Raw genomic sequence first — 25474 nt, forward strand, 5'->3', positions numbered from 1 at the left:
TAGCATTTGTTGGATTGTTTACAGCTTACCTGTGCACTTAATGTATTGAACGTAAGTTGCAAACCCCAATACAGTATTTCTACATGCTACTGAAATGCAGAAAATTTCCTCATGCCCTCCCCCCACTATATATTCATACTTCTTGTGTCTGCCAGATGGTGTGGAGCAAATTATTCTAGAACTCAGACCATGTGAATTTTAAGCAGATGAATATAGCAGTCTGCACAGCACTTTGCCTTCTTTTATCACTGACTGTAGTGCTGGCCTGTTTGATCACACCCCAGAACAAACAAATCTCATTAATCAGTGTTTTCCTTTTTTTTTCCTTGGCTGCTTTTTCCTTTCTGCTCACATTTGGAGAATTTCTTTGGAAAGCCTTGGTTTTAGAAGGAGATAAAATTTTCACTCTGCTTGGTGCTTTTATTTAAAAGTAAATTTAGCTTTAAGGAAAAGTGCCAGCAAGATAAAACCGATCAAGAATGCAGTTCCTGTATAAATGAAACTTGGCCAGGACATCTCTGATGTAAGTTATTCACTAGTACTCTTCAGCAATTTACATCTCTAGAGTTGAAAGGGCAATGTGATTTAAAATCCATGTACCTTACATCCTTACATTACTAGAACTCTTACTGAAACTGCCATTGAAGATTCTGAATTATGCAATTCAAATATAGTTACTTCACCACAAATGTCAGCGACACCAGCCAAGCAATAATTTGATGATGTTGCTTAATTTACTTTGCCATGACTGAACTGGTCTTGAAGCACTCCTGACTTTTTGTTTTATTTTTAGTTCACAGAGTCATAAAAATATTGGTCAGAAGGGACCTTTGGAGATCATCTGGTCTAACCTCCTATGTGACTTGGGACTCCTGCCAGTGCTAGATTAGGTTAGCTGTGGCTTTATCCATGTAAGTCTTGAAAAGCCCCGAGGATGGAGATTTCACTGTCTCTCTGGGGAAATAATGGTATGAACCTGCTCCAGTGCTGTACTGTCCTCCTAGCCAAGTCCAAACCTCCCTAGCTGAGATCCTTGTTACACTATCTGTTAATATGGAGGGAAATTTTGCTTCATCACCTTTGTGACTCCTCTTCAAGTGTTGTAGGCTGCTAATAGATTACTGCTTAGCTCTTCCTTGGCAGAGTGAACAAGCCCACCTCTCTCATTTCTAGTGGCTGACCACTCCTCCTTGATGCCACAACTGTCTTGGTGACCCTCAGATGGACCCTCTTCTACTTTCTCCTCCTCCCTTTCTAGCCTGGACACAGACTCCAGATATGCCCTGGCCAGTGCACTTCACTGACAGTGTCTGAGTGAATCACACCTTTCACTTTTCACAGCTGACTTAGGAAAACTGGTACTATTTAGTATTGTTAGCTAATGACTTCTTGCAGTAGTTTTCCTGTATTAGGACTTTGAAACATAAAGACCTTTAGTTCTTAGACAACTATTGTGGAATGCATAGCTTTACTACTGTGTTGGTTTTCTTCTTGACTGTACTGGGGCTGCTTACACTTTCAGGAAGATCACTCCTGTAGGAAGTTTACCTGGTAGCATGAATATGTTGTCCACAGTTCTCCTCCAGGCTTAGAAAAGAAGGTAACAAAATCAATTTGCAGGCACTACCAGTTGAGCACATTTCAAATAAGTATCAAGCAAATATAAAGTCTGGTTTTTGTTTTCCTCAATAACTTCTTTGATGGGGATGGGAAAGAGCTGAAGGTTTGGGGAATTTTTTTGTGGGAAGGGCAGTTTGTAATGTTAGTTGCAAGACCTAAATTTAATTATGTGGCAAATTTTTTTACATATTTCTCACACTGAAGACCTATCCAGAAATACAGAATGCATGCTGGGAGGGAGCCTTAATCTCAAAGGTACAAAACCAGTGTAATAGATAATAAAGAAACCCCTACTTATCTTCATAATTAGAAGTGCTTGTAATATTCCAGCACAGAACTGGTTTATGGAGCTGCTGACAATTGAGATGGAAGCTGATGGAAGAAATAAAAAATAGAGTGCCACAGCTCAGTGCAGCATACCACGCTGAGATACGGGCAGGAAGGAAGAAAGCACCACGAGCAGCATTACTGCAGACTGGGATATATTGCATCACAGGTGTCTCAAAAGAAAATACAATGAAACTCAGAAAGCTGCATTCACTGAACAACAGCAAGGTCAGAGTTTAGGCTAACACTTTCTGATCTTGCCTCAGTTTAGGGTAATTAGATATAGGTGGCATTTAAGACTAGGACTCTTTCTTTTCCTGTTTCTTCTTTCTTTTTCTCACTTGCCTCAACGACAGAGTTGCATTCCACATAGCATCTTGGCTCATCTCCTGGGAGATCTGTGGTATTGTACCTAGAACATATGGAGGCTTTGCACTTTCCCTGACCAAAGTTTCCTCTGCAACCTTCTTTCTAAATTTTTTCTATATTCTTCTTCTCCCTCCAATGAAATATTAACTCTGCTCCTCCCTCCTTTGTCATTTTGGTAACTTGCAAATTACTTGTAATTGAAAGTAAATGCTGGTTTGTGGGTGTACCTACACAGCCTGTGCAAGTCTGTGCATGTGTGCAGCAGAGAGGAAGACTACTGAGGACAGGCAGAGCCACCAGCTATATGTATTTTAGAACACTAGGATAAAAGAGGAACGATGGGAAAGGAAGGAGTCTGAGGTTTGCAATTTCATACCAATGTGCTGGTGAAGACACACAAACTTGCACATTAAATGCTTGATGGGGGCTTTAAGGCAAAAGAAGGTGATAGCTTTCCTTTTCCTTAAGTGGTTTGTCTTTCAGTCCTACTTCCTGTGACTCTTTGTCTTCACTTTAAATCTTTATCCCTTCAGAAAGTCTGAGAAGAGGCTTTGTTCAGAAGGCTGAATTTTTCTTCTTCTTTCTTCTGTTTCTGCTTCTCTTTCTCTTGTCCCTGTCAGCTCTTATGTTCTTCTCTCCCTTTACCACTACTGTTTTTCCCTTGGCATTCTCCTCTTTTATACACTCTGCTCTTTTCCCTTCCCACTGGGGGAACACAATGTTGGAACTGCGATAAACCTAGAGAAGTAGTGTTCCTCCAGGGAGCATCCAGATGATAGTCATGAGCAGAACTGGATGATTTTGTGAATCCAAGTGTGTGTAGGACAAACTACAACTTCATGCTGAAATAAATTAGGATTTTGCATACTGACCCTATGAAATAGCACAATATTTGGATCAAGTCAGCAGAAGTTTTTGAAAGCAGTGACAGCAATCTCAGTCTTAACTATTGTGGAATTAGCACAGGAATGTGATTTGTTTTTAAGATATGACAGAGCAGATTATGGACATGTCTCAGCTATTTCTTAGTATTAGCTACTGAGAACATTTTAATTCAAAAGTATTAATCACCATGGCATTAAACCAGGGTGACATTTACCCTCAATCACAATAGAGACAGTAGATGCTGTGGTTACAAATAAAGCTACAACAGACCACCTGCAGAGTCCATACTGGTTATTATGCAGTGGTATTCATAAATCACAAAGCAGCAAACCTCTCCTAGATCCATCCTGGGGATTAGAAGATATTATTACCGTCAGCTTCCTAGCAATGTCCCTCTGCTGGACCGTTAATACTTTCCCTGCTACCATAATCTTCCAAGATTCCAAAATTTATGTAAGTGTTCCCTAAGTAATTTCTGTCCAGACGAGAAAGGTTAACTTAAACCAATGCAAAAATCAGGTCTTTGTTAATGCAGTTTATTTGACGAAAGTAGATCAAGAACCTTATAAAAACTACACCTATGGGAGAACTTTAGAGTTAAAGGATGTGTAGGAGGGATATTAGAGCTTTCTTTTGTATGAATATCTATAAATGGACAGTATTGTTCTGTTTATTTGAGGGGTTTTTTTTGAGTGTCCAAATAGATACGCTGTTAAAAAGATGAGTACATATAGTCTCTTTTGTTTTAAAATCCTCTACAAGGTCCACTGTGTTTTAGCTATGTCTTGAAGGATTCGAAATGTTTTTTTCTACTTTACTGTTCCAAGAGCAACATGCTTCACTGTAGGATACTGCATGCTTTTCATAGAATATGAACGCTTTTCAGAGGATATTTGTACTGAAGATTCAGTCCTTACCCCATCACTCTCCCACACAAGGTGCTAAGCAGCACTGCCTTCTTTTAAAGGAAATAAAATTCTCTAGGATTCTCCAGTATAAATTTGCTTCCATTTATTAATTAGTTTCCACTGGAATCTATGAAAAATTAAGCTAATGTCAAATACCTGAATACTTCTGCAAAAAATGATGAATAAGTGGAGCTAATACTATTCATATAAATGTATCCAAATCAATCAAGATGTCACTTTAATGTAGGATCAGTCATCTGGCATGTAAAAATGCATATTAAAAAATGGCTTTTACAAAATTTCTAAATACAATTCTTTGGTCCTGATCCTCCAAAGACATATTCAAGTACTGAACTTTATTCACTATGAGCAGTGTCAAACTGCTATGTCATGGACTTTTTCAGGTGATCCAGCAGTTGACAGTGTCCTGTCTCCAGTTGCTTGTCTGTGTCCCCATGCTACTCCATCTGTTGTCCTTGTTGGGAAACCAAACAGGCTAAGAAGCTCTCTTTATGTTGTTGTTGCTAGGTTGGCTTTTTTAGCCATATTGGTTTCACAGCCTGATGCACTGCATGATTATCCAAACAACTATGCCATAATGAGGGAGAGGGTACTGCAGAGCAGTCAGCATCAGGAAGGTCAGGGACTGCTTAGGTCATGCTACAGCACAATCTGAAAAGCCTCATTTACTCAGGGAACTACCATAAGAATGGTCTGTGTGTTAGATATTGCATGTACCATTGCATAGACAAAAGGTACTTCAAATAAAATATTTAGGTTGCAGAAGAAATAACTTCTTTACCTGTGATACCCTTAATTTGGCCTCCCTTCTGATTACAGTAGGATTACAGTAATAGTACAGTGCTGCTATCGTAGTGGAATTTCACATTCATATAGTACATGAAAATACTACATATGATGCTATACAAGACTATACACAACAGGGTGGTATTACATATTCATAGAAGGCAAAACCAAGTTTGAACCAGCATTGCTTTATTTCGGCTATGTAATCTGAATAACATTCAAGAAGTACAGATAAGTTCTAGTCATTCTCTTTTCTGGAGGAATCTCCTACAATATGGAAATATTCACTGATGATCAAGATAGGGCCCAAGAAAATGAAGTCTGGAAGCAAGGTGCTGCCTTCAGAACAAGTTATCTGCTTTGCAGTTATCTGCTCAGGCCCAAAGAGTCTGAGCAAGACTTCAGCAACAGCATGTTCTCCACCATCCTCTTTCCCGGTACTTTCCAGATCTGGGCAGAAAGCAGCATTTACATAACAAATCCAACCTGCATTTGTACAGATCAGCTGTCCTGTGTCCCTATGGCAGGCCCAGTCACAAGACAAGAAAGAGGCCATACATATAGCTGACCTTTGCAAAGGCAGAATTATGTAGAAGACAAAGTCACCACTACTCTAATTACAAAAATAAGCCTAAGGGCACATAAGACAATTCGTGTTTCAACCTAGATATGACTGTTATAATTTTAATAAATGCTGCAGGTATACCATTCCCTGTTTTTGCAGCTGAGAGAGCAAGTTGTGCTACCTATAAAGATCACTCACCAGAGCATTGTGTTGGTTCTTTCATGTTCACAAGGAGCAGCTCTAGCAGCACCTTCTCCTTTACCTTTGGGAACAGTCTCGCTCATTAGAGTGGACATCATTACATTCACAAGGCAGTAGTTTATTAATCCCCATGTTCCCCCCAAAATCTCAGTGTCTTCTTTCAGCTTCTTTAGGAGACTTACACTGGTTTTCAGATGATACTATGGTTGTTACTCCCAGATGGGAGCTGGGAGAAAAATGATGCACACTAACAAAATAACCTCGCTTCTGCAAGGCTGGGGGTTTATGATAAGAAGCTGTAAAGAGGAAGGTTACACAGCTGCACAAGTTTAAGTGCACTTTCAGTGTTTTCATCCACTGCTGAGGATTTTTCTGCAAGCGGACTTTTAATACAGTTGAAAGAAAAAGACTTCATCATATGGGGAAAGAATAAGTAAGGCCATTTGTTAAAAAATTGCACCCAGCTGAATAAGGTATGGCTGTTAATGGTTAGGGTTTGTTACAGACCAGTTCCAGGATATGATGGATTTTAAGTGTGCTTAATTTTCTATGGCTATTACTTTGTAATTTAGTCTGGAACTAATTTTGAAAATAAGGATTAGTATTTACCACTTTAGATGTTAGTAGCCCATGAGGTGCAGGCTATTAGATCACCTGTCTCACTGCTCATTAGCTTTTTTGTAATCTTACCTTGTTGAAACTGTGAATGTTCTATATACATAGTAGAAACTAAGAAAATAAATTTCCTGATAAATTAGCAGATACTCAGAGTGAAGATGTACTACTGGTAGTTCCAGCATGATTAATCTTAGACATGAATATGAATGTTTTACAGATTATATTAAAGACAGAACTTTTAAAAAAAGAGTCTTAAGGAGCTAATGCAATAGTGACTAAGAAAGAGATCATTGTAGTCAACAGAGAAGGAATGAAAAATGTATACAAATGTAGTAATTTTTCCTTCTGCCGATGTGAAAAATTTGTAAAGAAAATTCAAGAAAGAATCAGACCTTTGCAAAAGAAGTGCCAACTGAAACACTTGCATTGGCTCTTCTTTTAATATTCTACCACAAGATCAAACAACACGCTTGAAATTGTGATCTTCTCAGCCTTTAAACAGTTCTCTGTGAAATAGCTACTACTTCCCAAAACCACCTTATATTTAGGGAGCTTCTCACAAGATTTCAGACCTGGCATAGAAAGAGTTTAAATTTTAAGGAGTTTAAAAGATAAACTGTCTTCACATGCAATATATTAGCCTTTAGTTTCAGATGTTTCTGAATGCAGAAGGTATTAAACAATGCCATTTTAACCTTGAAGACCTGGAAGTTATGAGAACAATGTGTGAATTATGTGTATAATTCATGTAAATTAGACATATAATTTAATATACTTGGGGGTGATGGTTTGCTTTTACACTATTTCTTTGATTTCTATTTAAAGCACATAATGAATACCTGCTCTTGCAGGGTTTCTCTGAGGGGATTAAAGGTAATCATAAGGCCTTAATAGGTGACTGAGGAGCTCAGAATAGCACCTGATTGTCTACAGTATGTTTCCTTCTACAGAATGGGGTCTGCTTTAAAAAGTGATTTTTTACTCTGGTTAATGTTCTAGCAGATACAAAAGCTGCAATCTCTCCCTTCTTCTCTCTCTTCGTCTCTCTCTTCTTCTTCTTCTTTATGAAGCTTTACTGAAGTTATTCAGACCTTTCTGACCTGCAGATTCAGTCACAGTGGTGTGTTCTATATGGGATAACATTTAATAACCATTCACAAAATTCAGATGTGTGTCTGTATGGCTGATAAAGTTTGCTGTCACGCAATAGTGCTGTTGCCATGCTGTCTTCCTACAGTGTCCTCCCCAGAGCAATTCAAAGTGCTGATTTATATATACTTGAAGTGTTGCAAAGTTTAGCTTCTGTAATTACAGAGAAGCTGCCTCTTTCCTTCACTGCAAAAATTGAGATCTGTTCATGTATTCATATTTTTGATTTGAATGATGTGGAAGTCTGACATTTTTAAACATGCTCTGATTGTGGGTTCTTGTCTCAAGGATTTTTCCCTGATGATATGGCAGAACATGAGGATAATATCCATTTATTCGCATGGGCTTGGTGGAGGAGGATAGAATAAAAGCTCGTCTGTGATAAGCACTTGCATTTAAGACTCCCAGATAATTTTCTAAGGGTATTACCCATTTTTATATACAGATACAAAATTTTAAAACAGTGATTACAATTATAATTATCATAAGTACTGCATTTTAATATTTTAATTTATTTGCAGGAAAATGTTCATATAATGCTTTGTAGATCTGTAAAAAAATAGGAGTTACACTTGTTTTTAAAAAGGAAAATATTAAAAAAAAAAGTGGCAGCACAAGAGTGTCCATAGCATTGGGATCATATATAGGCTGTAGCTTAGGGTCTTCTGCAAGCCAGCCAGCCATAAAAGAAATACATACTACACAAGTTTTAGGGCTCTAACACAAAACTTTTAGAAGATTTTACCTTTCCTAGCTGTCTGTCTCAACACTCTGCTCAGTATTAAGGCTTCCATTGCAGCAGAGGTTTGTGGTTTCACTTCACCATCCCCTGTTTTAGCTTAAGCCAGGGAAGAAGGTGAGTTTTGACTAAGAAGCTAGACTGGATAGATTGCATGTGCTTTACAAATTTGGTAATCTCTAGAAAGGGATGAAGCAATTAGCATTAGGCAATAATAACCTAAAGTGTGATACTGGCACTAGACTTCTTTGTCAGAAACTCCACCCCACCCATGTGAGGGTTCCAGGGTTTTTGAATTACAGCTGGTCTGAGACCCATGTTTATTCTTTAAGAGAGATGGCAATGCACAATCAGGAAAAGAACTAGACATGATGTTATTTCCCTAAGCCATTGTTTCAGTTTTAAGTGTTAATGCTCCTTTCAACCCAAATAGCATAATAAATATGTCCATGCAAAATGTAAAGAAATATTCACTGGAAGTTGGCTAAGAGGATTTTGATACCAGTGATTTTAAAACTAGGGTAAGAAATAGAGTGTAGAAGAGTAGCTAGTCAAGTGGCAGCTCATACAAATGTGTCCTGTTTCAATAACCTAAGATTTTCACTTTTATAGATGGATGTAAAAGGCCTTGGGAGGGGGAATAAAAACCTCTTTTTTTAACAAATGCCTTTGAAAAGGCAGAAAATAAGCTTAAATGTGCCCTATTTTACACATTCCTTTCATCCTTTAGGCTTTTGACATAATGCTTATCACACTGCCATTATGTCAATTTGTGCTTGCCAGTCTTTTTTTCTCTTGTCTCATCTTATATTTAGGCTGTGATCCTGCAAACACTTACCTACATGCTTAGTTTTGCTACTCCTTCCTTGTTAATCCCTTTGAAGTTAAAAGGATTATTTGCATTAGCAAAATAAGGCATCTGTGTGCTTTCAGGAGGAAGGTCTTAAACCCTTTGGGGTGGGACCAGATCAGTTATTATGCAGCTGAATAGCTCAAAGCATGGTTGAGTGGAGGATGAGTTCAGAAGTTTGTGAAGTTAACAATTGTTAACAGAGTGAACTAGTTTGTGGGATATCAGTCTGGGGCATAGCACACACTTGTTCACCCCAACTAGCACACAACTTCTTCCCCCTTTTTTGCATTTGTTGCTGAGCTGTAGCCTCAGATTTCATACCAGCTGAGACACCTGCTTTTCTCTTACCTCCTAAAGCAGAAACTTCCCTGATATTGGCCATAGGGTAACCTAGAGCAAGACCATAAGTAGATTTATGCTGCTGTGCATAGGGAGAAATGAAGATATGAAATAGCAGCAGAGTTCTCCACGCTCCCATTGTTGGACACTTGCGGCCTTCTCAGAACCGCCCAGCACTAGCTTCTCATCCCAACCAATGCATGTAGTGCTTTTATCTTCTTCCCCTTTTCTCCCACTTTCTGGGGAGACCTAGCCACTATTTTTTTTTCCCTCCTAAATGTGTCCTATTCAAGTACTCTATTTCAATAAACACTTGCTTTTGTTTTAGACATAATTTAAAATTCGTTTAGAAAGATGTGTAGAAAGTCTTCCCTTAGGTGCATTCAGCCAACGCAGCTCTGGGTACGCTACCATAGCATAACAAGTAAGCTTGATATTTGGGAATTACTCTGTAGTGTTTATTCTCTAGAAACCTCTGACAGAGACATTCCAGTGTTTTTTGTAGTTTTTTGTAGTATAATTTTAAAAATTACTTCCAGCTTCACAGGAAAAGTTCAAAATCCAGTTTCCAGGAATATTTATTTTGGTTGATAACTCTAAGCATAAAAATCTTATTTTTATTACACTAACGTCTAGAACTCCAGTGGAGCTGTGTGTGCCATTTTGCTATATTATCTAAAACTAGGGACAGAAATGCTCTTCTGTTAAAAAAAAAATAACCTATGGATTTGTCTATATTAAATATTTTAATAGCTGTATTAAAGTAATTCCGGCAAATCTTTGGAACGTGAATCTATGGACAAAGACCCACTTGCTGAGCTGGCTGTACTTGCGGAACAGGTCACTGCTGCTAGATGATCTTTCCTGACTACTTTCACGTTGTTAGCTGAGCCATTTATGTGAATGCACCCTTGCTCCGACAGTCAGGTAGCAGGAGCGAGTGCTCATTCAAGCAGCTGAGCAAAGCTTGTAACCTCGAGGAGAAGGACTGTGAAGAGGGACAGGGAGCAAGCATTGGTGAGGCTGCACCTCAAGTATTGTGTGAGATGCTGGAGTGTGATCAGAGAAGGGCAGAAAGCTTGTGAAAGGTCTAGAAAACCTCTCTTATGAGGAACGGCTCAGCGAGCTGGGGCTGTTCTGCCTGGAGGAGGCTCAGGGTGGACCTCATGGCTCCCTACAGCTCCCTGGCAGGAGGTTGTAGCCGCGTGGGATCTGGTCTCTTCTGCTGTGCCTGTAGCGAGACGTCCAGAGTAAATCGACTCAAGCTGAGACAAGGGAGATTCAGACTAGGTATTAGAAAAAATCAATCCGTGTTAGGGTGATCAGGCACTGGAATAAGTTGCACAGGGAGGTGGTGGAGCCGCTACCCCCAGAGGTGTTCAAGAGGTGTTTGGATCTGGCGCTGGGTGATACGATTGAGTGGTTACAGTGGTAGTGCTGAGTGGACGGTCGAACTGGATAATCTTAAGCGTCTTTTCCCCCCTGGATGATCCTGTAACCCATTGATCCTATGACGGGGGCTCTCCGGCAGGGCACGGACCGGCTCCCCTCGCGCCGCCGCCGGAGCGCGCGGGGCGGGGCGGGGCGGGGCGGGGCTGGCGGGCTCGCGCCCAGGGGAGCCTTTCGCCAACGGGTCCGCGCGGGAGCGCCTCGCGCGCTCCCGGCGCTTCCTTCCGGCCGCCATTTTGTCGGCCGTGCCTCGCCGCGCCGCCGCTCGGGGAGGGAGCGCAGAGTGCCCGCCTGCCGCACCCGGACGGACGGACGGACCGACCGCCATCGCCATGTCCAAGCGCCACCGCCTCGATCTGGGGGACGACTACAGCTCCAGCAAGAAACGCACCACCGACGGGTGAGGGGCGGCGCGGCCCGCGGCGGGGCGGGTGGGGGGATCGCGGCGGCTCCCGCGCCATCTGCGCCCCCATCCCTGGGTTCGGCCGCCCCTCCGGGGCTGAGGCTCCCCGCGGCGCGGGGCGGCCGCCGTGCGGGACAGGGAGAGGCTGCAGCGACGCCGCCTCGGCCGAGCAGGCCCCGAAGCCTCGCGGCTCCCCGGAGCGCTGGGCCTGGCCCGGCATCGGCCGCCCCGCCGGGCGGGCCCCTGGGGGGGGCGGATGGCGGAGGGAGCGGGCGGGAGGGCCTCGTGCGGCGGCGCCGGGAGGGGGAAGGGAGGAAGGCACCGGCCCAGCCGCTCGGGCGAGTGGGCTGGGCTGGGCGCCCGTGGCGGGGGTGGCGCGCTGCTGGGCCCGCGCCCCCGCGCCACGCTTTGTTTGCAGTTCTTCGTATTTATATTCGCCCTTCCCACTCCTTCTCCCCTCTTCCTTTGTATTGATTTGTTTATTCTTTCTGGCTTGAGGTGTCTGGCAAACGTGGGCCTGGAGGTGAGCACGAGGTTTGTGCAGCCCGTGTTATTAGTGCCTGCATTGGTGGGAGCGTTGTTCCTTTGTTAACATTTTTCATCAGTCACCCTCGGTGGTGTGCTTGGCTTGAAGTAAGAATCGATGGTGAGGTGGGTTTTGAGGTAGGGGGCAAGGGAGTGATTATTTTTTCCTTTGTTTTGCGAAGGTTAAAGTTTTAGGACTGTACTGCCCACGGTTCAGCGTATTTTTGTTGAAGTTAATGTAATTGCAGGAACACAGACAAGGCACTGGTGCTGTCCTTAAATTCAGCGTTGCTTTAGAGCTTTCTTTACATAATCTTTTCCCCTCTAATTGGGCAGGAGGGGGAGGAAAGGCAGAGGCTCTTAAAGGAAATTTCTAAAGTCTCAAGGAGTACAAAGAAATGCAATGTTTGTTTAGTCAGGCCTTCTTTATGTAGCACAGGAGATGTTCATGAATTAAACAATTACTAAAGTCCATCAGCATTGTTTTGGAGTGTTTATCTAAGAAAAATCCTTGAGTTTGTCCTCAAGGGTTACAATAAGTATAAGTCTAATGTAGCAGTTAATATTCACTGCTAAACAGCCTTTGCAAAACTTGGCCTTTTTTAATGTAAGCTTGTATAGCTTCAGTTTTTAACCCCTAGAGTTTGATGCATTTTTCTCAGCTAAACAAAGTTTATTATTCAACTTCTGTTTCCTGTCTGTAGGATCATCATAATAATGTTTCTTAAAATAAATGTATTGAACTATTTGTCTCCATTAATGCATTGTTGTATGATTTCCCCGAGGTTGAAATACCTTGTACTCTGAGTCTGCAGAAAAGTTGTACATATACAGCTTTTCTGTATGTAGAGGCTTTTGTAAAATTACCAAGTGGTTATGTCAAAACCGGGCGTTATTTAAATGTGGTACGACTGTTTCAGCTGGTTGTAAAGATAATCATAGGTCAGTATTTCCCTGTTTGTATAGGTGGGTTTTATAGTTTTGGTGTGGCTTTATTTGTTACTGTTTTTATTGATCATGTAGTGTTATTCCGAACTCTTAGTCTTACCATTTTGTATGTACTGCAATGAGTTCCCACCAGTGTTAAACTAGAAGACATTGACCTTTATGGTACCTAAAAGCTGTAGAAATGCTGGTCTTATGCCCCTTCTTTGTCCCCACCTCTGCTAGTAAAAGCATTAAATGGTATAGGACTGAGAACAAGTCACTATAAGTGTAATTACTGAGCATGATTATTTCTTAAATGACCTGAAATCTTAATTCGTGTAGCATGAGGCATACTAATGTTACATGGTTGGTTTATTTTGGAGTAGTTTGGTTTTGCAGCTTATGCAAGGCCAAAAGGAAGATGCGTAGAGTCTTGTTAAAAGCGTGTGTGTACACGTCTGCCTCTGTGTCGAGAGCGCCTTTCTGCAATTCGGGTGGTTTTGGAGCGGGATTAAGCTGGATGAGCTCCTTGCATGGTTACCACTTCACATTCAGAACAGTAGTTTGTCTTGCATCCAAACTGGACTACCTGACAAAATATGAAAGTTACTTTAAGTGAACCTGTATTTTTTTAGTTCCTCTTTGATGGAGGCCCCTGTTGGTATGGGTGGCTCTACACGGCAGCAGTGCCACATGGGCTCTACCTGTTCAACAGGTTTGTAATTGTTGGTGTAACCGTAAACATCTGTATGACATCTGTTTTCTTCCAGACTTAAAGTATTGTCTGTGAAGTAAAAAACATTTTGCAAAAATAGAAATTGTATAGAAGGTTTTTGGCTACAGTGTTTCTATGAATTACATACATACTATTTTAAAATATGTTATTTTCTTTTTAGTTGTAAATATTTCAGATTATTCAGATATGTCAGTTACATGTATTTCAGTTGTGTAACATCAGTTGGTTATTTTCTGGATAGAACTGAAACTCCTTTAGCTGCACTGCCTTTTTTGCATCAACTATTGCTGTGCTTAGTAATGGGGAAAAGTACTGATGGTCTTTTAGATGGGTTTAAACTTTCACTGTGATGATCAGTGGTTTAACTTGAGTCCTTTATTTCCATTTTTATTTTTACATTTTTTTTACCAAAAGAAGCGCTCTTATTTAGTGATTGTTACAGTGCTTCTTTTGTGTTCATATCTGTATATATTATATATCACGTAGGGAAGTGGAAGCAGAGAGCAGACCAGACTTTTTCACTTAAAAGCAGAGCAAAAAATCCCAACCCCCTTCTGATCATGGAGGCTGTTATGGGTTTCAGGCACAAGACAAACGTGATTAAATTATTATTTTACTGTTAATTTTTGTGTTTGAGTTCTGTTTTCCCTGTGCAATATTTAAAAAGCTAAAATGTGACAGTTTATAAGTGAAGAACTGCCCAGCCACAGTTTTAGAAAGTTAAGGAAATTTAATATGGCAGCATAACTGTCATTCCTCTTTTTGCTTGTTGACCAAGGGAGTCTGTGTCTGCTAAGCTTCAGTGATAATGGGAGACTGGGTAACAGTTTTAGGGGAAGTGCTGCTATGTAATTATCAATGTTGGAGAGTAAGTTTGAAGGCACGTTGTATGTTGTGTTGTTTCTATGGTAGGATCTTGTTGTCCCTGCTTCTCTTCTGCTTTTTGAAAACAAGAAAGATACTCAACTCCCTTTATTAACACATAAATAGTTTTGTACTTCTGAAATGTACATATAGCTTGATATGTTTCCTTTCTGTTTGCATAATTAAAAAGCTGTAAGAGTTCAGTGAAGAAACTGAGACATGGGGGATTAATGGCACTTCCCATGTTGGATTGTATTTGTAGTCCATTTAATTCACTGTTTTGTTCATCAGGTTGTATTTTTGTCTGTTTTAAGCCCACACAAGTATCTCCCAACACGGAAAATAAGTGCTACAAGGGAGAGTTTGGGAGGCTACATCAGAGAACCTGATCCAAGTTAGAATTAATGCTGGTGGGAAGGTTGGTTCTTCACAAGGCTGGTGAAATGCTTGTGCTGACACATGGGAAGGGTTGGCAATAGTGTGGATATGTTCATTTCAGCACTAGGGCTGCTTCATGGGGGGCTGAAGCTTACCGAAAGGTACACTTGATGGTCTGCAGTGCAGAAGCTGCTGATGTGATACTGTGTAAGTAAATGGTTGTGGAATAGATTTTGTTGATGTGGTTTATTTACACTTTAACGAGATACCAGTGAAAGATAAAAATCCTTCGGAAACACACATACACAAAAGAAGGCTGTAAAAAACCAAACCGAAACCTGCACATTAGTAGTGTGATTTATTCCACCTTCAGTGAAGTGTGTTGTTGCATTTTACCCTGGCTTTACTATTCTTGAATTGCTTTTATACCTTTATTTCTTTTTCCTGCTTATGTTACTGTTGTACCATGCACTCGTACGTCCTGGTGCCTGCAGGTTTTGAAAAGATGAATAGCTCATCAGCTGCACATCCAAAGCTTTGTTGCTGTCTGATACATGCTATTAGACTTAGACCATCTTAGTAGCATAATGGAGCCTAGTTCCTTCGAACAGGGCTAACTTCCATATGGAGAATATGAACCTGTTGGGTTCTGCAATATCTGCCTGACATTTTACAGTAAGAAGAGATTTCTAGCTTGTACAGTATTTGACTGTGTTAGAAGTAATGTTAAAGTGAGGCTATCTCAGATTCAAACAAATGCCCTAGAAAGGGTCTTAATTTTTAGATTACTCAGAGTCTAAAACTTCAGGATAATCTGTATACAACTGAATTAAGTAAGTGGCAGTAAACAGTATGTTTTGTAATCTTTCTTTGTGTTCAGTGAGTCTATGTTAAAAGAAGTTATGTTAAAAAAATCTTACTATGACCTCTGTCGTCATAGTATGTTGAAGTACTGAGGGGAAAAAAAAAAAGGCTGCATACATTACATTAATTTATATGAGAAGAGTAGTGGTGGTTGTTTCCAAAGCACGGCACTTTTGTGTACTACTTAGTTGTAGAATAATCTTGGTTACTGCATCTTCCCCGTAGGTCAGAATTTAGTATTATTTTAGTAGTTACATTTGAATGCCAACTGTATGTATTAAAAAAAAAACTCCGGAGAGGGGTGTTGGCAACAGTTTTCTTTGGATGTGCTCTCTAGACATGCCTGAGTGTTGGTGAAGGAGGAGGTGAGGTTTTGTTTTTTTGCTTAATATCCTTAGAAATATTTGTGTGCACTTACTATAAAGCTGGTGTTGACTTAGTTTGTTGTTTTGCCTTTTTGATGGGATTTCAGTTAACGCACAAAAAGAGCCAAATGTTAGGATATCCTCAGTTTTGCAGGCAAAGATGCTGCTAATCTTTTAACTTAATCTAGTTTAAAATGGGGTGGAGTGTTTTTGTAAAGTAGGGCTTGTTTCAAAGTCCTGAACAGGGAATTTTTATTAAAAGCATGCAACTGTAGTTTTTGGATTCTTTTGTGATTGTGTGCTTGTAGGAAGATTGGGGTTGTGTGTAAGAGCAAGTACATGGACTTGCAGAATTAGAAACTCTCAAAAAGACTGAGGCCAGAGTTTGAGAATACTGTTTTTCTTTTGCACATGCAGTGGATTTTTCTGCTTAATATTTGGAACAAATGGGATTACATAAATGCTGTTTAAGTGTGTGGTAGGAAGTGATACTGGAGAAGGTACTGTACAGCTTGGTAGTGTTGGATTAACAGTTGAACTCCATGATCTTAAGGGTCATTTCCAAACTAAATGATTCTGATTCTGTGAACTGTAGTGGCTAGTTTTAAGTTCCAGACTCAACAACCTGTGTATCAAAGTTAACGGAGTCAGAATTGTGTATAAGACTTGAAACAAAAATGCTACAGAGTCATTGTGGAATAATAAAATCAAACTTTCCTTTCATGGCTTGCTTATTATCTTGAGTCAGTTTTTTGTGGATGAGTATAATTCCTTTAGTAGGTAGGCAAAAAGACTATTTAGTGTTCTCTTTTGCAGCAGCAGCGAGTAAGGATGAGAGATCTACGCTGCACAGCTGATTCTTTATAATCATTAAATGAAGAGGGTTAAATTTTTCATCTCTCCATGTGTTAACTTTATTCAGTCTTGCCTGTAATGAGAGGAAATGTTGTAGTGTTTAGGTACAACAAGTGTAGCTATACATATATCTAATGTTGAGTATGCATCGTATATACTGTTGTTACTCCTTGGTGCTTATCCTTCCAGGTAAAGATTTGGTTTGTATCCGCTTTATACTGGGTATCTTTAGGGTTGCATTGTATTTAAATTCCTCCTCTACGTTTAAATATTCAAGTGTCTCATTTTCTGCTGTGTCTCTTAACTCATTTTAGGAAAGATCGGGACCGGGACAGGGACCGAGATGACCGTTCGAAAGATCGTGACAGGGATCGTGACAGAGATAGAGATCGTGACAGAGAAAGGGACAAGGAAAAGGATCTGCGACCTGCATCTAACTCTACATACTATGCGGCTGCTGGGTTACCAGCTATAAAACCAGCAATGATTCCACACAGTATTAACCCTTTCACAAATCTACCACATACACCACGATATTATGATATCCTGAAAAAAAGGCTACAACTTCCTGTCTGGGAATATAAAGAAAGATTTACGGATATTTTGATTAGGCATCAGTCATTTGTGCTGGTTGGAGAGACTGGGTCTGGTAAAACAACACAGGTGAGTTCTTATCTCTGTGATGATACTGCATTTTTTTAAAGATTGTGGCTGTTGGTAGGTGTGTGTGAGAAAAGAATTGTATAAGAATACTTCACAAGCTGTAAGCAAAACTAATTTAATGAATGTTGTATTTACTTAATGAGTGCAAAGGTGAGGAGAATCTTACAGCATCTTCCACTTTAAAAATCCAGTACTGCTCCCAGGCCCCTGCTTCCATTGGGCTTTATGAATTGGTAGGTCTCTGGTAGAGGAAGATAGAGATTTAATGGTGTGACAGAAGTGTACTAATCCACAAACTGAAGTGGTGGTTCCAAATAATTTGTTCAGCTGTCTGTGTAGATAGCAGCTACAAAGTATGAACTCGTTCATGTTTTATGAAACTTACTGCTACAGATAAAAAATTAAAAGGAATTAAAATGTCAGATACAATTCTGACATGTGATTGAATCATGTGTTTTGGTGATATTCAAACTTGAGTGTTTGAATACTTAGTTTCCTTGTTCCTGAAACTTTTCAGAGGTTGTAGAGCTTTTCAGTGCTGCAGTTAAAAATCACTTTTTTTGGTAGAGTGATGGCTTTAAAAGTCTTCCTCAGCACCAAAAGTAATGATAACAGATGTGCAGAGCTTCCTTAAGCCTCAAGAAAAATTTTGAGGACCAGTAAATACAGAATGTCTAAGATACAAGGAACACCTGGGTATTTATAGCAGAGCAAACTTGTTCAAAACTTTATCCTCTGGTTTGCCGTGTAGTCTGTGGAAAAGTAATGTTAAAAAGTTCTTTGTTCTATAATCTGATAAAATCCATTTATCTAGACTGAAAATAAAAATGGAAGAATATGCTAGTCTCTATAAAATGGATTGTAGCTAAGTAAGTCTTACAGACAGTAAATTTTTGGTCATAAAATTTTGGATGTTGAGAAAATGTGAAGGACATAGTAGTACATTGGATATCTTTTATACCTGTGCCTGAAATATCTGAAGTTACAGGACCTTGCTGCACATTCTCGGAACCAATGTATTGTTCAGAAGGTAGTGTTATGACATTATTGCTTTTGTGAAGTGTGTAAGCCAAGACCAGGACTGTATAGAATTCTTGGGAAAGGTTTGATTATGTAGTTATTTGGAAGATGCAGCATCCTGAATATTATATTAAAAAATGGTACTTACCTATATGAAAAGAAGATTACTTGTTGTGTGATCTGAAAACTTGTAGATATAAGGGTTGTGTCATTGTCGTTCCTCAGGCATAAAGCTTTTCTTGAGTTCTCTTACTCCTTTAACCCTTACTTTCTGAAAGGATTTAAGTAATTTAACACATCTGGGATTTATGCTACCAGAAGCACATAAGCTGTCTCGAAAGCTTCCCTGCTTCCTCTGAATTTGCTCTGTGAGGTTGTAGATACATTTTGAAATACTTGACAGTGTCTCTGTAGGGACATACCACTGAAAATTGTCCTGCTGCCACCTAATGAAAACTTTGTTTTGCATGTGATAGTGTCACATCCTTTTTGTGGTCAATTGCTGCCTTAAAACCTATTGGGGGATGATTGTTTTTCTTCTTAAATTCATTGATCAGAGCAAGCTAAATACTTTTCTGCAGCTAAGAAATCCTTTGCTGCTCAAACTGCAAGTGTACATGAGGTATTAATGCCAACTTTATACAAATAAAAACAAGCAACATTTGAAAAATACTATTTCCAAAATTATTATCTTCTCTTTCATTGGGATAGTAGAAGGCTATACGGTAGTAGATGATCTTTTTCATAGTGAGCTGCTGCCTTTCAAGTCCCTTCCCTGATTATTATCTGCACCTCTCCTATGAAGACAGGCTGAGAGAGTTGGGATTGTACAACCTGGAGAGGAGAAGGCTCTGGGGAGGCCTCATTATGGCCTTTCAGTACCTAAAGAGGACTTAACAAAAAACCATGGAGAGTGACTTTTTACATGGGTAGATAGTGATAGAACAAGGAGAAGTTACTTTAAAACTGAAAGAGGGGAGATTTAGATTACGTGTTAGGAAATCTTTCACTGTGAGAGTGGTAAAATGCTGGAGCAAGTTCCTGGAGAAGTTATGAATGCCTCATCCCTGCAAGTGCTCAAGGCCAGGTTGGATGGGGCTTGTAGCAGTCTGGTCTGGTGGGTGCTGTCCCTGGCCATTGCAGGATGGTTGGAACCAGATGATCTTTAAGATCCCTTCCAAGTCAAACCGTTTTGTGATTCTGTGATTATGTGCATGTTTTCTTTTTAGTCTTGTTAGAGCACCCAGGATTGGAAATGCTTGGCTCAGACAGTGGAAAAAACAGAATATGAAACTCTTCTCACTTGTTTCACATAGATTTAAGCTCCAAAGTACTGAAGAAGTATATTGGAAGCCAAGACATTAATTTTCAGTTCTTTAGTGTTTGCAGTGGCTTGATTTGTAATTTAAACTTAACCTTCAAAGTTAACTGGTTTTTCTAAATGCGCTGGGAACATGCTCAGTGGTGGAATGGGTGTGCCTGATTTCTCTTAGGAAGAAAATAATTACTTGCTGTAATTGCAATGTTCACTGTCTTTTAAATACAGGATCATATGTGGTCCTGGTATAATAATCTCACTTTTTTTTGTAAAGAGAATGGTAGAGTAGCATCTCCTTTGTGTGTTGATGTAATATAAGTGATGCCACTTTTCAGCAGAATTTCTTGGTGAGTGAAGTTCAGAAGCAAGGTGATGCAGAGTATAGCTTAATCCTTGTCCTTTGCAGTGTGCAGGAGAACTGATACAGGTTCTCAAATAATGAAAATTCAGAGAATTCTGCCATGCAACAAAAGTTAAAAAACTGAGGAAGTTTTCAGTAAGTTGGAGAGGCTCAAAAAAGCCAGAAAGGGCAGTGCTCTTCTGTTTCTTGCTCTGCATTCTCTAAAATCATGAAGTTCCTTTGACTTTGAAGTAGTCTGTAACAACCCTTAGTGCATTTATCCTTGATCTTAGAGGCCACTGTATGTGTAGTTGCTGCTTCCTCCGGTTTATGGAAGTTATATTTGAAAATCTCTCTTAATTGAGAAAGTCCTTGAGATTAAATGGTGCTGACTAAAGCCATTCCTCCTGCTTTTGATATTGATAAAATGACTTTTTTTAAGGAAAGTCAGGAGTTTTGATGATGGTATAGGGTTTCTTTCTGTCAGAGGAGTTAAGTTTAGGCTAGGTTTCATAAGAACCAGGTCATAGGAAGTGTTCAGTATATTCCCAGACATGACTGAAGTAAAAAAAATGCAGTATGGCACAGCCCTTTTTCCCAGTATTTGTATGTCTTTAAAAGCTGGACAGGAAGAGTCTTGGGGTGGTTGTCTGTATCAGCCTAGCACAGGGAAGTCTGTGGAACCCTTTTCTTTCATTTGACAGCAGTGCTGAAGGATTTTGGAAAATCACTTTTAAATTGGTTTTATTTCATGCTGCAGTGGCCTGACAGACCTGCTGGTTCAAAATTTATTTCAGGACTTGCTCTATTTAAAGTCAAAAAGCTTCACCTAGTATTCTTAGAGTTGGGCTGTTACTAGTGACTTGGGAAGCAGGGGAGCCATGTATATGATACAGGATAGGGTTTCATGTTGCTGCTGTTAAGTGTTCAAGAACTGCTATTACTTCTGGTTTTGAATAGGATTTTCAGAAATTTGAGTTCTTCACACCAGTCTAGTAGTCTCCTGTCATATTTTGATTCTGTTTGCCTTATTTTTCTTACATTTATAGTGGAAGTATATTCTTCATTTAAAAAATGAAGAAAAAATGCATTAGACCACACTCATCTGCTTCTGGGTATGTTTTAGTGTTTACTTACATCTATTTTGCTGTGAATATATAGTAATGAAGAGCAGACGTTTTCCTGGTTTAAATTATGCTGCTTTCTCTCTTATTCCTCATTGGTACAATGTACAAAGGATATGTTTTCTTTTTACTCTTCGTGCTTTTAAGAATACTTGAAAAGTAGTTACTAGGAACGAGTGGGGTTTTTTTGGTCTATAGGCTTGGAACTGGTTAGGCCTGGAGATGCCTCCTCATAAAGTGTCACACTGAGAACATTCTATCGCCATCAAACTGTTACTGACCTTAGGAACTCTGAATAAAACTTATTTTGGATGATTCTTACTGTTTCAAGATTCCTAACAGGAGCAGAAAACTACTGACTGGCAAATAAAATGAGTGCTGGTACAGGAAGGAAAGCATAGGGGTTTTATATCAGGTTGATGAAATTTCTGAAAAACAGTAATAAACCTAATGAACTTAATTATCTGTTCATTTTATTTGTTGCACTACTTGGCTAAGACAGTTCTTTATTACTGAAATAATTATTTTTGCTTAAATGTTGTAATAAGCATTACTTTTTAAAGACAAAAAATACATTTTTGCTTACTGTAAAATTGAAACTGTGCTACTGATCTCAAATTTTGAGTGTGTTAGCTTTAATTTTGGTTGTCCTGGATCGTGTTGGCTGCTGCTAAGTATGTGTAAAAGGTATTGATCTAACAGGGCTAAAATGTACGGTGAACCTATGTATTTCCTTGATGGCTTCAAAGATAGTTATGTACACGCTTAATGAGAGTGTGCTTTATTTAGTGGCATTGAATCCAACTAACTAGTCTTGTCTGCTCTCCTGCTTTGGATATTTTTGTGTGTGCAGTTGGCATCTCTGTGGAATTTTAACTAACTTTTGATTCAACACAAAGGTTACAGATTCCATGTGACCTTTTGAAGTGTGTTTATCATTGAACTTGATTCTTGACAGATCCCTCAGTGGTGTGTTGACTACATGCGCTCATTACCTGGCCCAAAGAGGGGAGTAGCGTGTACCCAGCCCCGAAGAGTGGCTGCGATGAGTGTGGCGCAGCGCGTTGCTGATGAGATGGATGTCATGCTGGGCCAGGAGGTTGGTTACTCCATTCGGTTTGAAGATTGCAGTAGCGCAAAAACCATTTTGAAGTAAGTATGGCAGGTGTCAGGTAAAGGTATAACAGCGTACTTGGAGCTGGGGGAATCACAGGGTAATGAAGGATGTGAGCAAAGTTATGAAAGGAGTAATAAGGGAGTGAATCTGTGGATTGGTGCTTTGTGTCTGAGTGGGGAAGAGAGATGGGAGCCATAGCATGAGCTGAGAGAAACTGAGGTGTGAGGCATGAGTAGAGCTGGAAATTATTCATTCCTTCTCAAGAAATCACTGAACTCTATAGAATTTGATATTAAATGATCCGTAAAGGAGGTGGTGATCTGAATAAGTATTTTATTATTAAGGCGCTATTCATAATAAAGCGCATCAGCATGGAGTTTCTCTTTGTTGTGCATTCAGCTGATGTTTTTTGTGTGGTATCTCCTATTCACGGTACTTCTGGTGAAGTTCAGTAGCTTATTTCAGTAAAGAAAACTTCCCAAAGATTCAACACTGGCCTAAACCTGACTCTGAGAGACATAGTCAGGAGCATTTTAGTTGTCAGCTGCTATAGATTCCTGTGCTGCCAGGAGCCAGGTGCATGTAATACGTCATTTTCAGATTACATTTAAAATGCTCAGTTAAAAACACCACATAGTTCAAGGATTAATACTTCTCTATCAAAAGATGTTTTCTCCTTGGTCATACAAGTTATTGAAGGGCTGGGCATAAAGTTAACGTGGAAAAAGAAATGTAACAGTAACAGAAAAGTCAGAAGTGAACAGATGATCTGCAGACAGAAAAGGAAAGCAGTTGCAGAAACACTGTATCTTGGATTTTAGAGGGTGTTTTTCCTTCTTCCCTTTCTTTTCCTGTCTCTTGAGCTTAGGTGTGGAATAATAATGCTGCCAGTAATAGTCTACAAACTTTCGTAAATGTTACTGAACCTTGTTTCCCCCTCTCTCTTTTTTTTAAGCTTCCCGCCCATAATCCCAGATTCCACTTAGACTCTATTTGAAAACTTGAAATGGGCTTGTTACAGTGTTGGAAGTAGTTTGCTGGTGTTCCTACTTTTAAAAAGTTGATTAAAAGCTTAGTTCAAGCAACCAGGTGAATATGAAAGAGGATTCTGCATCAAACTTAATAAAAAGTGTGTTGGGATTGTTTCTGTTTGTGTTCAGATATATGACTGATGGTATGTTACTTCGTGAAGCAATGAATGATCCTTTGCTGGAGCGCTATGGTGTTATAATTCTTGATGAGGCCCATGAGAGAACACTGGCTACGGATATCTTGATGGGAGTTTTGAAGGAAGTTGTAAGACAGAGATCTGATTTGAAGGTCAGTAATGATGAAGTCCAACAGTATCTCTGTTCTAGTTGCAGGCATAGTGGATAGAGTATGTGTGCTTACCATTAGCTGATTTTTATAATTGTTTTTTGATCTGTGATAATGTATATTGGAAGGCTAACCTAGGAAATTCTTAATGTGCTTTGTACTGAGGAAGCTTCTAGAAACAATGTAATTGTAGTTTAACCTTATGTATTGGACTTGGAATCTTTTTGGACCTTTACAAGGGTGCTGTATTCAGGTAATGAAAGCATTCTTATGTCACAGTCAGCAATTTACTTTCTTAAAGTTACATATTGTGTGCATAACATGTCACAAATTCTTGTAAACTTTGAGTAACTTTTTGTCCTCCAAATCTACAGGTTATAGTTATGAGTGCTACTTTAGATGCTGGCAAGTTTCAGATCTATTTTGATAACTGTCCTCTTCTAACTATCCCGGGTCGCACCCATCCTGTGGAGATATTCTATACTCCAGAACCCGAAAGGGACTACCTTGAGGCTGCCATTCGAACAGTGATACAGATTCACATGTGTGAAGAAGAAGAAGGAGATCTTTTACTCTTTCTTACTGGACAAGAGGTATTTTATATTCTTCTGTTTTCCATTCATTGAACCATACAGAAACTATTTTAAGTGACTTGTGTAGACTGAAACACTTAGTTTCCTTTTCTAGTTTATTATTTGGATGACCTGTGGTTTACTGCCATATGCTTTAGGTCCTTTGACATGGTACATATCTGTAATGTAAATGCTGTGCAAGGCCTTTCTAAAATGAAAATTCTCATCAACTCAGGTACTTTAAAAACAGAAACCTAGAGAATGAACCCTAGGTTTGTACTGATGGGAACTCTAAAGATCTGGGTACCTGAGAGCATCCTTGGTTTTTATTGAAAAAATAGTTCTGTGCACTTCTGTACGTGTATTGTACAGCTTTACTGAAGAATAACAATTTGGTTCTGCTACTTAGCTATCAGTAGTAGTTTTAATAAGATGTTCAGGTTTTGTTTTTTTTTTATTAATAACTTTGAATATTAGGCTGTAGACTTTATATACCACAAATTCTGGGAGTTAGGTCTCGGAAACAGACTCTGTGCCTTGCAAAAGAGGATTGTATAAAAGCACTTAAAATAAACTACATCAGGAAATGAGGATTTTCTAGAAATCGTAAATACTTGAAATAAACTGGTTTTTTTTTTTTTTCCAGTCCTAGTCTCTTTGAAGCTCTTTTGAGTGTCCATATTGGTAAACTGAGATGGAGAAGAGGTTAAAAACCCATAGCCACTTTGAAATTTTGCTGGACTCAGTCAACCTTTATCTAGTTTTAGTAGGGAAAGAAATGCAGCTGGCAAAAATGTTTTTCAGCTCATTCTTCTTGCAGTTACTACTCTTGAAAAAATAGCTTTCAAGGGATGTGGAACAGTTCAGTGTCTTTCTTCTAAGCATACACAACCTTAACTATGCCAAGGGGGGAAAGTGGTACAAGCAACTTGTGATGCTAAAGGTACCCAGGCTTCTTGAGTAGATTTGCCAGTCATAAAGATGTGTTGCCTCTTAAACGAGTTTTGATTAAAGTGTCTTCTGGCAGGTCGTCTCCCTTAGAAAACCAAAGCAATGACTGTCACTATAAAAGCAAATACTCTGACTTTTACACTTGTCCTTCTTTGTTTGGAGTATTGCTGTGAGTTGAAGAACAGGTAGGAAGAAATACTGTCAGTGATAGTGACTTTGAAATCTACCTGCTTGGTATTAGCTCGAAGTTGTAGTTCAGACTAGTCAGGCGCTTAAATGTGTGAATTAGTGAAACAGCTATTGCAG

At 39.5% G+C, this 25474-nt stretch overlaps 1 protein-coding gene across 1 annotated transcript in view; it reads left to right on the top strand.

Annotated features, from left to right (window-relative positions):
• Positions 1-11048: 11048 nt before the first annotated feature.
• DHX15 (DEAH-box helicase 15) overlaps positions 11049-25474 on the top strand; it is a 51942-nt gene continuing 37516 nt past the window's right edge. Inside the window, exons 1-5 of the mRNA XM_039550313.1 lie at positions 11049-11229; positions 17061-17409; positions 22170-22363; positions 23489-23648; positions 24020-24238. Of these exons, the coding sequence (XP_039406247.1) occupies positions 11162-11229; positions 17061-17409; positions 22170-22363; positions 23489-23648; positions 24020-24238 (990 nt within the window). The 5' untranslated portion in view covers positions 11049-11161. The remainder of the gene's footprint in view (positions 11230-17060; positions 17410-22169; positions 22364-23488; positions 23649-24019; positions 24239-25474) is intronic.

Source organism: Corvus cornix, chromosome 4 (genome assembly GCF_000738735.6).
Source record: "Corvus cornix cornix isolate S_Up_H32 chromosome 4, ASM73873v5, whole genome shotgun sequence".
NCBI classification, from domain to species: Eukaryota; Metazoa; Chordata; class Aves; order Passeriformes; family Corvidae; genus Corvus; species Corvus cornix.